The 18,436-nt window shown below is 36.7% G+C and overlaps 1 protein-coding gene across 1 annotated transcript; it reads left to right on the top strand.

Annotated features, from left to right (window-relative positions):
- Positions 1-15,025: 15,025 nt before the first annotated feature.
- LOC137954849 (uncharacterized) lies at positions 15,026-16,278 on the top strand. The gene is made up of 2 exons (XM_068801754.1): positions 15,026-15,088; positions 15,799-16,278. Exons 1-2 carry the CDS (start codon positions 15,026-15,028, stop codon positions 16,276-16,278), a joined length of 543 nt encoding a protein of 180 aa, XP_068657855.1.
- Positions 16,279-18,436: the final 2,158 nt, after the last annotated feature.

Genomic DNA, 18,436 nt, shown 5'->3' with positions numbered 1-18,436 from the left:
AGGAAGCTTTGAGATTTTAGAATAACCTAGTCTAAACAGGTTGAGATCACCTCTTGATCTTGAGTTTAGGGTTTACTCCAAAAATTCAACCTATCCTTCACCCCCCATTGCCATCCATATTCACCCAAATTCATCCTTCATCATCCATACTAAGAAGGGGAGCTTCCTGCCCCTTTTCCAAGCCCAAAGAGAGGGTTCTCCCTCTTTATCAACGTCAGCCACCATCAAGGGGTCTAACCCTCTTGACGAGCAGCAATTGGGGGAGTTTTCTGGTCATTCACGTAAGGAGATTAATTGTTGTTCCTAAGCTTGGAGCCAGCAAGGAAAGAGAGGGTAATCATTCATGCACATGGGCCAAGGCTTGCTACAAGCCAGGTGTACATAGCTTGACTTGCTACAACCAAATCAGGTTTGAAACCCTGATTTCCGTGAGAAGAAAAAGGTATTCTCCGTACTTTATTTTGGTCAACATTGATGGCTTAATTTCATTTATTTAGCAATCAAGATATTGTATCTATCAAGTCTTGTCCTCGTGAGAGAAAATCAGCAAGGAAGATTTTTGTTTACCCTCATACCGAGTCCAGCAACTCAGTACCAATGCTGGATTCACAAATCCCACGCCGTGTTACACGATCTATGACTCGGGACCATAACACCCTTCTCATCGTCTTCACATCTCTTCTCCCTTCATCGTCTTCACATCTCTTCTCCCTTCATTGTCTTCACATCTCCTCTCCCTGTCTCTCTCTACCTCCCTCTCCCTTCTCCCTCTCTTGTCTCCCTCTCTCTTCTCCCTCTCGGCCTCCCTCTCTTCTCCCTCTCCCTTCTCCCTCTCGCTCTTCTCTTTTCCGCTAAAAATCCTCCCTATTTCCTAAGATTTAACCCATTTTGGTTTTGATTTTGCCATTTTAGTGTCAATTTCTTCGATTCTACTTCAATATCCCTTGATTTTCCCATCTGGCTTCGATTTCCCCATTGGGTTTCGGTTTTTCCCACCCTAAACCCTAATTTTTTAATTAATTTACTTTTGTATTTGATTTAATCTTAATTTATATGTGTGGTATATGTATTTATCGTTTAGTTCCTGCATAATTTTAGGATACAAGGTTAGGGTGTATGGTATTTAGGGTTCAATTTTGTCTTTATAGGGTAAAATTTCGGGTTTAGGGTATTTAGAGTATGGTTAGGGGTATTAGGGTTTATGGTATTTAGGGTTTAGAGTTTTTTTTAAAGCTCAGTCAAGGTATGGATAATAGAAGTTAGGTTTAGGAGTTTAGAGTTTGGGGTTAATAGGGTTTAGGGTTTGGGGCTTTTAGGGGGATTAGTGTAAAAAGTTTAGTGTTTAGGTTCTGGAATTAGGGTTACGGTTAAGGGTTTAGGGTTTAGGGGCTAATAGAGTTAGGTTTTAGGGTTTAGGGTTAGTAAAAGTTAGGGTTGGGGTCCAGTGGCTAATGGACAGTGAGTTAAGGGGCTAATGAAGGCTGGTTTAGGGTTTATGGGGCTAATGGATGGGTTGAGTCCAATTCAAACTAGGCCGAGTCGCCTACACGAGCGTCCATTAGCCAACGAAATCGAACCCCCACCACTAACGAGTTAAGGTTCGGAGTGACTACGAAGTCATATAGGGCTCTACCAGGGGTGTTCGGTGAATTTGACCTGATGAGTGTGTTTTCGCATTGTTCTAGTCATCTGCAATGGAATTAGTTTGATTAATTTGTAAATGTTATAGAATGTTGCTGAATAATTTTGAAGTGCTATGGAATGATCTTGCCATGTGGTGAGAAGATTCGGATGGCTTATAAATATCCACCATGTGATTTTTTTTAAGTGGTTATTTGTGTTTCCATGTCTCCGTTAATGGTTGTCTGATAAAGCTTTTTCCATGAGAACCATCTCGGATTTAGATTATAAATGGCTGGAAGAAGACAACAAACTCGATCATATGACATTTGGACCCTCGAGGATGATAGCAAAATGCTCGATCTCTTTGTTGAGCAGGTCAATATGGGGAACAAGTTTCCCAATGGGGTTTGGGAGCATGAGGTGTATATAGACTATGTCAATAGGTTCAATGAAGAAATAGTTAATAAAAAAATTGTTGAGCAGCTCAAGAATTGAACAAGTTAATGGAAGAAAACTTACCAAAAATTAACAAGTTGTCACAACACTAGTGGGTTCGGCTGGGATGCAACCACACAACGAGTTACTGCATATAATTTTGTATGGTAAGAGTACATCAAGGTCAGTAAATTGTGCTGAATTGCAAAATATTTTGTATGTTTTTCACATTACTAAAACTCTATTCCAAGAGGTCTAAAAGATGTTTCTTTCTTGTAGAAGTATAAAGATGCTGAGAAGTATAGACATGAAGGGTGCCCTCTTTAAGACAAATTGGCTTTGGTAGTGGGAAACTCAATAGCCATGGGGACAATAAGTCAAACTAGCATAGACATATGCAATGATGTCCAACATGAGTTACAACATTCACCCTTGGACATGCTCGAGGATGTTGATTTAGGGAGGGATACTCCATCACCATTCATTAGCGGGAATGAGTTGCCACATGATCAGTCTCGAAGTGGTAACCTGTCAACTTCAACTCGTCATAGAAAGAGAACTGAAATGTGCACGGATGACACTTGCATATTCTTTGATGCAATGAACAAAATCGTTGTGGTATTTAGTGATGCTATCAAACCTAAAGATGGTAATATCATAAATAATTGGTTCGAAACCCTCATGGAAATCCCGAACCTACCGATACAATTGAAGTTTTGCGCTCCTGAATGGTTGGATACACAAATTAAGAGGGACATGTTTACGAAGTTGACAATGGAAGAGAGGCTCCAGTGGCTTAAATATTGTTTTGGTGAAATGTAGTAATGATTTTTAAGTACACTATCTACTTTGGGACGAGTGTTTTGTATTTTAGTGTTGTTTATTTTTTAATTATGACATTGTAAGACTTATCACTGATAGATTATGAATGTCATTATGGTTAAGATTTGGGTTTTCATGATTGTTGGTTTCTTATTGTGTGGATGAATATTGTGGATGAGTAGGGATGTGGACAATTGAATGGATATATTTGTGTATGGTTGTGATTGAAGGTAGGAATGTGAGAATGTGGATGAAAATGGATGTGTGATTGGATATGGTTGTGTAGAGGTGTGATTGAAAATAGGTTATGATTGAAGATAGGGGTATGTTTGTGTTTATGACTTTTAGGAAGAAACAACCTTCCTAGAAATGATAAAGAGTTATTCAACCGAAGACGCTCATCTTTGAGGAATACTATTGAACGACTTTTGGTGCTTTAAAAGTTCGATTTCAAATGTTGAAAGGCGCTCCTCCGTTTTCTTATAAGATCCAGATAAAATTTGTAATAGCTAGTTGCATATTACATAAATGATATCTTTGAATAGGAAGATGATGATTTAGGTGATAAGCTTGGTGGAGGAGGTGATGAGGTCCGATTAAAAGGTGTAAATGATGATGAAGATAGAGATGATAGTGAGGTTTTGTGGATGAAGACAGCCAGTCAACAAACATTCGGAGGCAACATGCATTAGAATCCACAAGAGCCGTACAATTTCGAGATGCCATAGTGACTCGCATATGGAATGATCATTGATCTTCCTGCTTTTGAACATGTATTTTGTCATTCATATGTACTAAACTAGAAAGTTGATGATGTTGAATTTATGGAAAAGAGAAATACTTGAATGACTTATTATAATCAGAGTACATGAACCTCTATTTATATAGAGAAAGGTAGTAGAGTCCAATTACAGTAAAACTACCTTTGTCCCAATTACACCCAAACTCTAATACTTAAAAGATAAGTCCTAACATAATTAAATAACTCAATATAAATAGAAGACAAACATAACTTAAACTAGAACTCTTCTATGAGGACGTGACCATAAGATAAAGATGCCAACTGGTGGATATCTTTATGGGTCCCACTTGATCTTCTAACCAGCTCGTGGTTATTATCTTTGTGAGTCCCTTCTTGATCTTCCAACCGGCTTGTGGTTATCTTTGTGAGTCCTTGATCTTCCAACTTACATGATAAGGATGCTAGCTCTTGGCAATCATGGTAGATCCTACTTCTTATGTGTTTGGGCCCATCTTACAATACTCTTAGATATATGGGCATTCCTTGGTCGTGTGACCTATCTTACAATACTCTTAGAAATGTGGGTCTTCCTTGGTCGTGTGGCCCATCTTGCAATACTCTTAGATATGTGGAATCTTTTAACAGATGATTTTAATATTAAATGCATGAACTCGTTGTTATATTCCAAGGCATAAACGTTTGGTTTTATGCTATAAATTGTGGACTATTACGAGTAACTCGGTTCATTTTCAAGCATGTTTTTTAAGTTTTAATCATATATATATGTTATTAATAATCTATCCTAGGTTATTAATAAAATAATTTATTTATTTATTTATTATATTCATTAATTTTATTACTATATTAAATTAGAAATTTAAGACTAGTAATTAAAATATTGTTAAAGAAAGCATTTGACCAATTATTTTGGTTTAATTATCCCATTTTTATAATTAATTAAATTAATCATTTTTATATATTTTTAAATATATTATTAATTAATACCATGTAAAAAATCCACCTTCTGCTATTAATAAAATATTATTTTCATTTATTCAGTATATTCATTTTTTAATTACTTTATTAAATTAAAATATTGTTAAAGTGAACATTTGATCAATTATTTTGGTTTAATTACCCCATTGTTATAATTAATTAAACCAATGGTTTTAAATTTTGTGGTAATATATTATTAATTCATAATACATAAAATATATATTGTGTTATTGATAAAAAAAATATTATTTTTTATTATTTTATTAAATTAGTGCATGTCTTATGTTATTAATAAATAAATTTATTTTTTTATTTATTATACTCGCTTCTATTATTTTTCTATTTATTTATTTTTTATAATTTATTACAGCCACTCATAATTATTATATTATTTCATAATAAGCTGTAATAATTTATTAATATAATAATGTATTTCATTAATTAGTATATTAATATATTTTAATACTACATTAAATCACTTATTAGTGTAGTAACCATTTTTTTGTTAATTATTTGTTTAGGTATATGTTCTATTTAAGTATATTATAAAAAGTTACTCATTCTCTTGTTTACATCATATTTTTCATTTAGGGGCACTAACACTGGAATCTGTTTTCCAGTGTATTTGAACTCGTCTACTCTAACACCCAACTTGAAGTTGAAGTTGAATTAAATCATTGCCTTGAATTTGAAGTCTAACTTCAACTTCAACTTCAATGTTGACTAACCTCCCCTGTATTACACAACCAAGAATTACAAAGCATGATCGATCATGCTGAGTGCATTGATCAATCAACTTAATTTGTTCGCCTAATAGCTATACCTTGATCGATCAATGGCATCAACCAATAAGCCATTTCTGACAAAATTATAGCTAGTACACTCGATTGATTAATCAATGGGATGTTAAATTTGTTGGAAGATAGGCCCAAGCCCACATATCTAAAAGTATCATAAGATGGGTCACACAACCAAGGAAGGCTCACAAGATGGGCCCAAGCATATAAGAAGTAGGACCCACCATGATTACCATTAGCTGGCATCCTTATCACATAAGTTGGAAGATCAAGAAGAACTCACAAAGGCATCTTTATCATATGGTCATGTCCTAGAAGAGTTCTAGTTTGAGTTATGTTTGTCTTTTATCTATATTGAGCTATTTAATTATGCTAGGACTTATCTTTAAGCGTTAAAGTTTGGGTGTAATTGGGACAAAGATAGTTTTATTGTAATTGGACTCTACTACCTTCCTCTATTATAAATAGAGGTTCGTGTACTCTAATTATAATAAGTTAATGAAGCAAATGAAGTATTTTTCTTTTCCATAAATTCAACAGTTTTTTTGCAAATGGGTAAATAACGGCTAGTTTGCTTTGATGAACTTATAAATACCCCACCAAACCCCACCAAACAGGACTTTGAAAAGTTGATGAGATTTTACTGTCATACCTATTGCATTCTAAGCATTTAGTCTTGAAATTCCTTCTTGAGTGCACTTTTGAGAGAGAGAGACCTTCAACATGCAACTTCTTCCACTACTCTCAATTCCAACTCCTTGCATTCATTTAGTAAAGATCAAAAATCATTTCAATGTGTCTTTCAAGTTTGGAGGCTTGAACAAATCAAAGGAGAAGGTTGTCTCTCCAAACTTCAAAAAGGTGTAAGCTTTTCTTGTTGCTTGTGATTTTTTATTTTATTTGAGAGGCTCATCTAGAACCTTGAATCTAGTTTGAAGATCTTACTATAGCTTGAATCTAGTTCAATCTGAAGGGATATTGCTTATAATCGTGTATTTTCAATATACATGGGGCTTAAAAGAGAGTCAAATTCTCTTTTGTGTAATACCAAGCTAATAGAGCTTAAATTAATGGAATTTCCCATGCACGGGTTCTTGGGCATTGAATACGAATAGGGTAACATCGATAAAAAAATATCTTGTGTTTATTTTGGTGTGTGAATGATATACTTTTTCTAGTACTTGTGTTTAGGGTTTAGGTTTAGGGTGTAGGGAACGATCAATTCAGCAGAATTAACTGATGTCATTGGTGATTCTCTTGCTTCACCATGCAGCCGAGGGAAGGAACACCATTTTGGTAGGGATGCTTCCTACTGCTTACAATTCTTTAACATTTACACCATCTATGGAATATACAATTCAAAAAAATAAACCTCCTTAGGATCATCAACCATTCCAGACACAAGACCCCACATGAGAGGAGAACTCGAGTGAGATTGCCTCATGCGATATCCTTTCACAAAAAAATAAAATTTTATTGAGCTGTGTGACCTGCCAAGCAAGCTCACCTAACATGGCAAAGGCTTGAATCACAAAGACAACTGATACAAAGTGACAACAATAATCTTGTTCTCCTGCCCCCAACGGCCAATAGTCCATCTCAATTCTGTGCATACAAGAAGCTATATTGCTTACACTCAGAGATCCAACAAAGTGAGATGTGGTTGTAGGAGTGGCCTCTGACAAATCCTAAATTATTCCCAAAGGTGCAACCTACATTATGACAATACCAAATAAAAAAATTACAAAAGAGGATTTGTTATGAACAAAAACTGAACAAATAGTCTATAAATTTCTTTTTATTAGATAAAACGTTGAATAGATGGGAAGACAAAATGAAATAGAGGTCAAGGAAAGACCAAAAATAGGAAAAGAAGAACAAACAAATTTTTTTTTTCTGTTTTCCTTTTTTCAAATCGTTACATGCTCAAGTACCTCTATCAGGATTGTCAGCTATTAAACGGTACAACATGCCTACTAGACATAAATCAAAGGAAGATCACAAAGAAACAAGGGATAAAAAATAAAAATATTTATGCTTTCTCTTCATCTTCATACCTTAAACTGTAGAAGGCAATCAATGTACTTGCGGACACCCACCATCGACATGATAAAAAGTAAGTTTTCAACCGAACAAACTATAAAAAAAATAAAAAATAAATAAATAATTTCAATCACTTCAAAGAATACGTAATAAATAAATAAACAAGTTAGATAAGCTTTTCAGTTTTACCTTTGATCATGCCATAGCAAATCAGCCTCTGATCAAACACTCCAATGACCAAATGACCACTTCAACAAAATTAATTGATGTCATCGGTAATACTCTTGCTTCACAATACCACGCTTCTTGATGCTTATAATTATTTAAAATTTACACCATCTTTTGAAGATACAAATGAAAAAAAAGAAAGCTCCTTTGGATCATCAGCCATTCCAAACAAAAGACACCACGAGAAAAGAGAACCCGGGCAAGCCTACCTCGTAAGATCTCCTCTCCCAACAAAAAAATAAATTTTATTGACTTGTGTGACCTGCCTGGCAAGCGCACCTGACATGGCAAAAGCCAAAATTACAAAGACAATCCATAAAAAAGTTATAAGAATAATCTTGCACTCCTTCCCCCAACTGCCTATAGTCCATCCCAATTCTTTGTGCGTACAAAAAACTAAATTGCATACACACATATACATCCAACAAATAGATATGTGGTTGTAGGAGTGGCCATGGGCAAATCGTGAATTATTCCCATAGGTACCACCCACATAATGACAATATCAAATAAAAGAATCACAAAGACGAGTTTTTATAAACCAAAGCTGAACCAATAATCTATAAAATTATTTTTATTAGATAAAAATGTTAAATAGATGGGAAGACCAAATGAAAATAGAGGTTAGGGGGAGGACCAAAAAAAGGAAATAAAGAAAAAAAAACTTCTTTTGTTGTTTTCTTTTTTTTCACATCATTGATTGCTCAAGTACTTCTATCAGGATTATGATCACAAACAAACAATGGATAAATACATAAGAATATTTATGTTTTCTCCCTCTTAATACCTTAAACTGTTGGAACAAATCAATGTACTTGTGGACCCCCACTATCGACACAACAAACAAACAAGCTTTCCACTGTACAAACTTAAAAGACAAACAAAAAATTTATAAATAATTTCAATCACTTCAAAGAATACATAATAAACAAAATAAAATTTTGATATGTTTTTCAGTTTTACCCTTGATCATATCATAGCAAATGAGCCTCTGATCAAACACTCCAATAACAGAACGACTACTTCAGTAGAATTAAACAATGTCTTTGGTGATTCTCTTGCTTCACCATGCCACCTAGGGAAGGAACACCATTTCGGAAGGTACACTTCCAATTGCTTATAATTCTTTAACATTTGCACCATCTATGGAAAATACAATTGAAAAAAAGAAACCTCCCCAGGATGATCAGCCATTCCGGAAAAGAGACACCACTTGAGAGGACAACCCGGGTGAGACTGCCTCGTGTGATCTCCTCTCACAGCAAAAATAAAATTTTATTGAGTTGTGTGTATTAACAAGCAAGCGCATCTAACATGGCGAAGGCCTGAATTACAAATGCAATTGATACAAAAGTGACAACAATAATCTTGCACTCCTACACCCAACTGCCTATAGTCAATCCAAATTCTTTTTGCGTACAAGAAACTAAGTTGCATACACTGAGACAAACAACCAACTGAGATGTGGTTGTAGGAATGGCCTCCAACAAATCTTGAATTATTCCCAAAGGTATAACCTACATATTGAAATTAACAAATAAAAGAATCACAAAAGAGCATTTGTTATAAAGAAAGGCTTTAAAAATAGTATATAAAATTCATTTTATTAGATAAAACGTTGAATAGATGGGAAGAAAAATTGAAAATAGGTTAGGGAAAGACCAAAAATAGGAAATGAAGAACAAACAAAAACAATTTTTCAGTCTTCCTTTTATTCATATCGTTGCATGCTCAAGTACCTCTATCAGGATTGTCAGCTATTAAACAGTACAACATGCCTACATATCGTTGCAGCAAGGTGGGCATCTATGATGTTTTCTCACCCCCAGCTTGAGGGGGCGTGTTACAATGTGGGACCCACCATGGCCACAAAAGTTGGTGGGACCCACCATGAGCTCAACAGGTGTCAACAAGAGTCCTCATACAAAGTGGTTCTAGCTAAGAGATAAGGAACATGTGCTGGAATTAAATAGAAGATTTGAAGATCAAGTGGGACCCACAAAGATACCATGAACTGGTATCTCTATCTACATGAGCTGGAAGATCATGTGGGACCCACAAGATAAGACCAAGAGCTGGCTTTCTAGCTTGATTCACATCCTTAAAGAAGGTGTTTGTAGTTAAGTTAAATTAGTCTCTTAAATAGATAATGTAATCTTATCATGATAGGCTTATCTTGGAGAGTTCTAGTTGGAATGTAATTAGGAGTCCTAAAATTACTTGTACATGGACTCTATCACCTCCTCAATTATAAATAGAGGTGATTGGGAATTCATCAAGCAAGTTTCTTATTTGTTTTCCTTCTCTCTCATGTGAAGAGTTTTGTATTTACTCTCTTTTATTTTCCTTCTCTTCTCTCTCTACTCGAGAGCTCTTCTCTTTTTCCTTTTTTTTTCTTTCTCTCTCCCCTTGCTCGAGGTATTATTCATGGGATCTTAAATTCAACATGGTATCAGAGCTACCAATTTAGGATCCCCATTATGCTCTATGAAGATATGATTAAAAGCTTTTCATAGAAGACTCCTTATATAGCAAGATTGAATTTCAATAGATAAGTATTTATTTATGATATTATTAATTTATGTTACTGGTTTTCGGTATTAAAAGGAAGTTTAGAGATGTACTTATGCATGTTCCCATCTTATGAAATTATGAGAATATATGCATCTTTGATTATCTTTGATTAGAAAACATAACATAAGAACTGCATGCGGCCAATAAAAATATGGAACTTTTATGGCATATAGTAAACCATGAGCTACCTCAAGAATATGATGATTCTTCCATTCGGCTAAACCATTTTGTTGAGGGGTGTAGGCATATGATGTCTGATGAATATTGCCATTTTCTTGACAAAACGAGTCAAGATCTTTGGATGTGTATTCTTTGGCATTATCCAACCAAAGGACTTTAATTTTCTGCCCAAACTAAGTGAGTACCATCGCATGAAAAGATTTAAATATCAATAGTATTTCAGAACGCTCTTTAAACAAAAATAACCAAGTGGTACGAGTGAAGTCATCAATGAATGTAATAAAATATTTCACGTGAGAAATGTTGGAGACACTCAAGGTCCCCATACATCAGTATGAATTAACAAAAAAGGAGAGACACTTTGAATTTCTAGACAAGGCGAGTATGTAGACCTTTGATGTTTACTCATTTGACATGCTTCACAATGAAGGTTCGATCACACTTTAGGAAAAAACGATGTAGAGATTGGGTGGACGGATGTTCCAACCGATTGTGTCATAACCTGGTTTCAGTGTCATAGGTGGATGCAGTATTTATTTGTGGCACATCCATGTAGTAGAGGCCCCCTTGTTCATGGCCTCCACCAATCACCCGCTTCGTTGTAAGATTCTGAAACACACATGAAGTGGGTGAGAAAGTGATAGAGCAATTAAAATGTTTGGTGAGCTGACTAACCGATAAAAGATTCAAAAGGAAAGTAGGAACGAAAAGGATATTTGTGAGTGGAAGTGATGGTGTAACAGAAGTGGATCCTTTCCCTTGAACTTTAGTTTGTGAACCATCAGCAATGGTAACAAATGTATGTGAAAGACATGGACAAACTGAGTATAGAAGATGTTTTTTACCTGTAAGATGCTAGGAGGCTCCTGAGTCAATTATCTAGGATGAAGAGGAAGCAGAAAACATACATGAAGTGGTGGTGGCAGCGGTTGGTGAAGAAGTACTTGGGGAGAAGCCCATCATGGATTTCATTTTCTGAAATAGTTCATAGTCTTCATCAGTAAAAGCATGCTTTGGAGTTGTTGTGGTAGACTGCTCTACCTTTGTATCACTCAATAAGGCTAGGTTAGCCCTATTCTCATTTGCTTTATAACATCTTTCGCGATAGTGGCCCAATCTACCACATATAGAGCATTCTTTCAGGTGAATGTATGTGTCTCTAGTGTGGCCATATCCCTTACAATGGGTGCATTCCTTCCCATCTGTTCGGTCAAAACAAGTCCTTCCACCTCTTCCTCTTCCTCCTCTATAAAATCTGCCTCAGCCTTGGTCAAATGGTGTTCCCCTATGTCCAAAGTACATAGCGGATGAGATTTCAATAGTAGAGGGAGAAGCGTCTGGAATACGGAGAAATGTAGCACATACATCATCAAAAGTGGGAATCGTAGAAGAGTTAAGAAGGTGAGTCTTAGCAACTTCAAGATGCAGTTTAATGTTAGCAAGGCATATGGTAGTTATCAAGGCCTCTTTATGTTTATCTTGGACAAAGATATCTGTAGAGGTTGGTTGGGAAAGTTTCCATTCTTGAAGAAAGCCTCAAAAGCGGACTAAATATTCATGTATATTGTCTCCTTGTTTGGTGGTAAGCATTCGTTGTAAAATATCATATGGCCTTTGTAAGTTGTATGAGATTGAATACAACTTGGCACATGTCTCCCAAATTTGTTAAGCCATCTCTAAATGAATGACATTATTGGAGACATGTTCTTCCATACTGTTGATAAGCCAACTAATAACCAATTTATCCTCCTTTAACCATTTGGTATAGAATATATCATCTTCATCAATATGTGGTCCATGGTTGGTGAGATGACCAACTAGGTCCTTTGTTATAAGAAACCGACAAACCGATGCCGACCGGTTCATAAAATTTGATACCCCCCCCCCCCCCCCCCCCCCAAGGGTACAGTGATGATTCTGATTATGTGACTCTTGTGACTCATATTATCTTCAGCCATAGTAGGCAAATCAAGTAAAATAGTTTTCCAATCAAGTAATCAAAATATGACCAAGTGGAAGGCTTTAACCAACTCGGTTAATGGAGATGCTTAGCATAAATGCTAAGTAATTAGTTTTACTGGATAATGACTCATAAAAGACTCAAAATTATCCTCATTTATCCAGGAATCTTGTTCCCACAGATTTATAAAAAAAATCCAATATGCATTGGTCTCGGTCAAAGTATTGTGCAAACTGACAAAAGCTGCCTTGATAATCTCTTCTAATCCAAGATAATCAAAGATGCATATATTATCATAATTTCATAAGATGAAAACATGCATAAGAAAATATCTAAACCACCTCTTAATACCAAAAACCAGTAGCATAAAATTAATAATATCATAAGTAAATACTTATCTCTTGAGCTTCAATCTTGCTTTGTAAGGAGCCTTCTATGAGCAACTTTTAGTCATATCTACATAGAGCATAATGGGGATCCTAAATTGGTAGCTCTGATACCATGTTGAATTTAGGATCCCATGAATAATACCTCGAGCGAGGGGAGAGAGAAAGAAAAAAGGAAAAAGAGAAGAGCTCTCGGGTAGAGAGAGAAGAGAAGGAAAATGAAAGAGCGTAGAGAGAGAACACTTCATACAAGAGAGAAGAAAAACATAAGAAAATTGCTTGATGAATTCCGAGTTACAATCACCTCTATTTATAGTTGAGGAGGTGATAGAGTCCATGTACAAGTAATTTAAGGACTTCTTAAGGACGTGAATCAAGTTAGAGAGCGAGCTCTTGGTCTTATCGTGTGGGTCCCACATGATCTTCTAGCTCATGGTATCTTTGTGGGTCCCACTTGATCTTCAAATCTTCTATTTAATTCTAGCACATGTTCTTTATCTCTTAGCTAGTGCCACTTTGTATGAGGACTCTTGTTGACACCTCTCAAGCTCATGGTGGATCCCACCATCTTGTGGGGCCATGGTGGGTCCCACATTATAATAGGGATGCTTCTTGCTATTTATAATTCTTTAAAATTTACACCATCTTTTGAAGATACAAATGAAAAAAGAAAGAAAGCTCTCCAGGATCATCAGCCATTCCCGACACAAGATACCACAACAGAGGAGAACCCGGGCTATACTGCCTCATGCGATCTCCTCTCCCTACAAAAAATAAAATTTAATTAAATTATGTGACCTGCCAATAAAGTGCACCTATCATGGCAAAGGCCATAATTACAAAGACAATCCATACAAAAGTGACATGAATAATCTTGCACTCCTTCCCCCAACTGCATATAGTCCATCCAATTCTTTGTGCGTACAAGAAAATAAATTGCATAGAAACAGACATCATATAAACAAAGATGTGGTTGTCGAAGTGGCCACTACCAAATCCTGAATTATTCCCATAGGTACCACCTAAAAAATGACAATACAAAATAAAAGAATCACAAAAAGGAGTTTTTATGAACAAAAGATGAACCAATAGTCTATAAAATTCATTTTATTAGATAAAAAAGTTGAGTATATGGGAAGACCAAATGAAAATAGAGGTCAGGGGAAAGATAGAAAAAAGCAAATGAATAACATACCAAATTTTTTTCTTTTGTTTTCCTTTTTTTTCAAATCGTTGCATGCTCAAGTACCTCTATCAATATTATGAGCTATTAAACAGTACAATGTGCCTACTAGACATAAATCAAGGGAAGATCACAAACAAACAATGGATAAATAAATAAGACCATTTATGTTTTCTCCCTCTTAGAACCTATAACTGTTAGAGCAAATCAATGTACTTGCGGCCCACTATCAACAAGACAAACAACCAAGCTTTCCATCAAACAAACAAAAAAATAAACAAAAATATATATAAAAATAATTTTAATCACTTCAAAAAATACATAATAAAGAAAATAAAATTTTTATAAGTTTTTAAGTTTTACCTTTGATCATGTCATAGAAAATGAGCCTTTGATCAAACACTCCAATAAAAGAATGAGCACTTAAACCAGAATTAATTGATGTCATTGAACAAACCTAAAACAGAACCAGTACAACAGCCACCTCAAATTTTATTCTCATATATCATAAAACTTTAAATCCTCCTGACTGATCTTCGTTCAATAAAAAAGGAAAAAAGAAAAAAAGCAACATACGAAAGAGAGATGCCATTCGAAAATTACTGAAGAGAAAGAAACTTCAAAATTTACCGCTACTGCTACAACGACTGCTACAGCTCACGAATTCTAAAAGAGGCCAATGGAAAAGAGAAATAGAAAATAACGAAGAAGACCTACTAGAGGTGCGAAGAGTGAAGAGGCGGAAACGTTCTCTTACAGGTCATGGATGACTCTTCCCAGCCTGCCCGCCGGTGATTTTGTATCACTCTTTTTTCTTCTTTTATTGTCCTCCTGTTTCATTTTCTTCTGCTCTTTTTTTTATCTGCAATAATTTCTGGTAGGGCGAGTTGACGAGTGAAAATGAAAATGTGAAGAAAGGAAACCGTTCCTACAAACAAAAATAAAAAGAGAAAAGGAGGGGGATCTTACTGGAAAAAGAGAAACATATATACAACAACCATATTTATTTACGGCCTACCTCAGTATTGCTCAACACCATCGTCTCCTCCTATCACGATGGCACTCATGAAGGCCAACAAAAGACACTCTTCAGACTTAGCCGTGACTTCTACTGGTCAGGTATGAAACACATGGTGTTTGATTATGTGTTTGCTTGTCAGTTCTACCAAAGAAACAAAATCGAGTCCTTGAGCCCAGCCGGGTTCCTTCAGCCTCTCTAGCTCCCTTCTCAGGTATGAGCGGATGTTTCCATGGATTTTATTGATGGCCTACCTAAGTCATCCGATAAATCTATTATCTTGGTTATGGTGGATCGATTCTCAAAATATGGCCCTTCTTTCCTCTATCGCATCCTTATAGGGTGACCCACATGGCTCAGATTTTTATGGACCAGATTGTTCGCCTCCATGGCTTACCGAAATCCATTACGAGTGACCACGACGTTGTTTTCACTAGTACTTTTTGGAAGGAGTTTTTTCCATTTACATGGCACCAAATTGGCCTTCTCTTCCGCCTACCACCCTCAGACGGATGGACAAATAGAAGTGGTCAATCAGACCATTGCGATGTATTTGCGTTGCTTTGTGGGAGATCATCCGAAGAGTTGGGTCCATTGGCTAGCCTAGGTAGAATTTTTTTACAAGACCTCCTACCACACAGCCCTTCGGACTACACCTTTTAGTGTGGTTTACGGTCGAGAACCCCCCCCCCCCCCCCCCCCCCCCCTCCACCTCTTATCTTACGTGGATGGGTCTTCTCACATGGCAGATCTCGATCAGGCTTTGTGCGAACGTGATCGTATGCTTGACTTGGTCCAACATAATTTGTAGCAAGCCCAATCTCGGATGAAGCAGATATATGACAAGGGCCATCGGGACCTCTCTTATGCACCTGGGGACTATGTATGGCTTCGTCTTCAACCCTACCGCCAACTCTCTCTTGCTGCCGCCAAGCGTCATAAACTTTCCCATAAATTCTTTGGTCCATTTGAAATTGTGGATCGTGTTGGCAGCGTTGCTTATAGGCTGCAACTTCCCTCGGATGCCAAGATTCATGATGTTTTCCACTTCTCCCTTTTGAAGCCATTCAAGGGAGACTCGCCTCTATTGCATACACCCTTGCCACCATTGGAGGATGGTCGTGTACTGCCCACTCCAACTTTTGTTTTACAGGCTCGACGTGTCCACGGTTCGTGGGAGATTTTAGTCCAGTGGGCGGAGACTGACCCTGCTGAAGCCACATGGGAACCGTTAGAAGACTTCCATGCTATTTATCCCAACTTTGAGCTTGAGGACAAGCTCTTTCTCTAGGAGGGGGTGATGTTATGGACTCCATATCAAATCGAGTGCTTAGAAGACGTCATGGGTAAATCGTTTAATTTTTTGGGTTAAGCACGTTGTTGGTTTAGATGTAATTTCCTTTCTTTTTGTGGGCCTTGTTATTGGCCTTTGCTCTTACTCGAACCCTAGTCCTCTCTTATATGGGGAATGACGGCTTGAATGAGAGTAAGCTTGATCATTAGTCTTAATTTAGAGATCGGATACTCTCTCTTCCAAAGAGGTCCAAGGTGCAAGCTTCCTTCGAAAGCTTGAGTCTTCTCAACCATAGGGCGTTCTAAACATCCCAAACCTCGCTCAAGGATGAATTCCAATTTGGAACCCATAGGAGATTGCTGAGTGACTTGATCCATGGCGAGGGACCTTAACAGAGTCCATATGCCCCTTAAAGAAGTCCTTATATAGGCTTCAATAGTCCCATCGGGCCTGGTTTGATAAATTTAGCCAAACACTACTACGGTTTGGATTTCGTCTGTGCTCAGTAGATCATTTGGTATTTTTTAAATATACCTCAAAAGGAAAGGTACTATTAGTTGTGTATGTTGATGATATTGTCTTAACCGGCAATGATGTACATAACATACAATGAGTAAAAAGCATGATATGTCATGAATTTAAAACTTAAGATCTTGGACTTCTAAATTATTTTTTGTGCATAGAAGTTCTTCAGTCCAAGTATGGGATACTATTATCTCAGAGGAAGTATGTCCTAAATCTCCTCGAAGAAACAGGAATGATGGGGTATCGCCCAGTTGACACACCTATGGATGCGAATGTAAAATTATGTGCAAGTTTTGGAGAAGATAATGATATTGGTAAATATCAAAGACTTGTAGGTAAACTTATCTACCTCATAGTAACTACACCAGACATATCGTATGTTGTAAGTATCGTGAGTCAATACATGTATAAACCACAACTTACCCATTGGCTGACCTTGGAGAGGGTATTACGATACTTAAAAGGAGCCCCAAAAAGAGGATTGCTTTATAAGAAAAATGGCCACTTCAACATATAAGGTTTCTCATACGCAGATTGGGATGGATCACCTGATGATAGGAAGTTCACTTCTAGATATTGCACTCTTGTTGAAGGAAACCTAGTTACATGGAGAAGCAAGAAGCAAAATATGGTTGCAAGATCTAGTGCATAAGTAGAATACAGGGCTATGGCTCACATAGTCAATGAACTCCTATGGATCGGGTCCCTTATTACCGAATTAGGATTTTATAAAGAAGGTTTGATGGGTCTATATTGTGATAACCAAACAGCCATTCATATTACTTTCAATTCAGTCTTCCATGAAAGGACCAAACACATTGAGGTGGACGGCCACTTTATACAGGAGAAATTTCAAGCGGGTATAATCTCCCTCAAACATGTTTCATCACAAGAGAAAGTAGCGGATATTCTTACTAAACCGCTTACATCTAAGATCATATCCTTTATATGTGGCAAGTTGGGTATCTGTGATGTTTTTTCTCCTCCTCCAGCTTGAGGGGGAGTTTAGAAGAGTGGGATCCAGCCCACACGTCCAAGAAAAGTGTTAGAAGAGTGGGTTCAAGACCACACATCCAAGAAAGAAAGCCCACACATCTAAGAGGTGGCATATGGGTAAATAAAAAGATTTCTCATAAAGATGGCACAAAGTTGTAAATTCTAGTCTTTTTTATGTCTCTTCTTCTATAATGTTGTAGCCCTAAAGGGCATTATAAAAGCTATAAATAGAGGCCTTGGCAAAGAGGTAGTGCATTCAAATTCTTTCCTTTTCCCCAATGTGCACTCAAGCTATCTCCCTTGGTAGGCGCTCTCCCTCTTCTCCTCCTTCCAAGCTCTCTCCCTTGGTAATTGATCTCTTCTCCCTCTCTTCTCCTTCTTCTTCTTAGTTTGGTTGAAGTTCTTATCATGGGATCCTAAAATTTACAATGTAGTTGCTGACATGGCTGAAGACATTGATGGCAGAAAGAGTACCACTGGATATGTATACACAATGGGTGGTATAGCAGTTAGTTGGGTCTTTACATAGCAGAAGACAGTTGCTCTTTCCACCACTGAGGCAGAATATGTCACTATGACCGAAGCCTTCAAAGAGATAGTATGGTTGCAATCTTTATGGGAAGAATTAGGTCTC

Source organism: Aristolochia californica, unplaced genomic scaffold (genome assembly GCF_029961685.1).
Source record: "Aristolochia californica isolate CCGP_79_NKW_82.1479 unplaced genomic scaffold, dmAriCali1.0.hap1 SCAF_2, whole genome shotgun sequence".
NCBI classification, from domain to species: Eukaryota; Viridiplantae; Streptophyta; class Magnoliopsida; order Piperales; family Aristolochiaceae; genus Aristolochia; species Aristolochia californica.
Note: the sequence above shows the minus strand (reverse complement) of the source record. Positions and strands in the feature narration are given on the sequence as shown.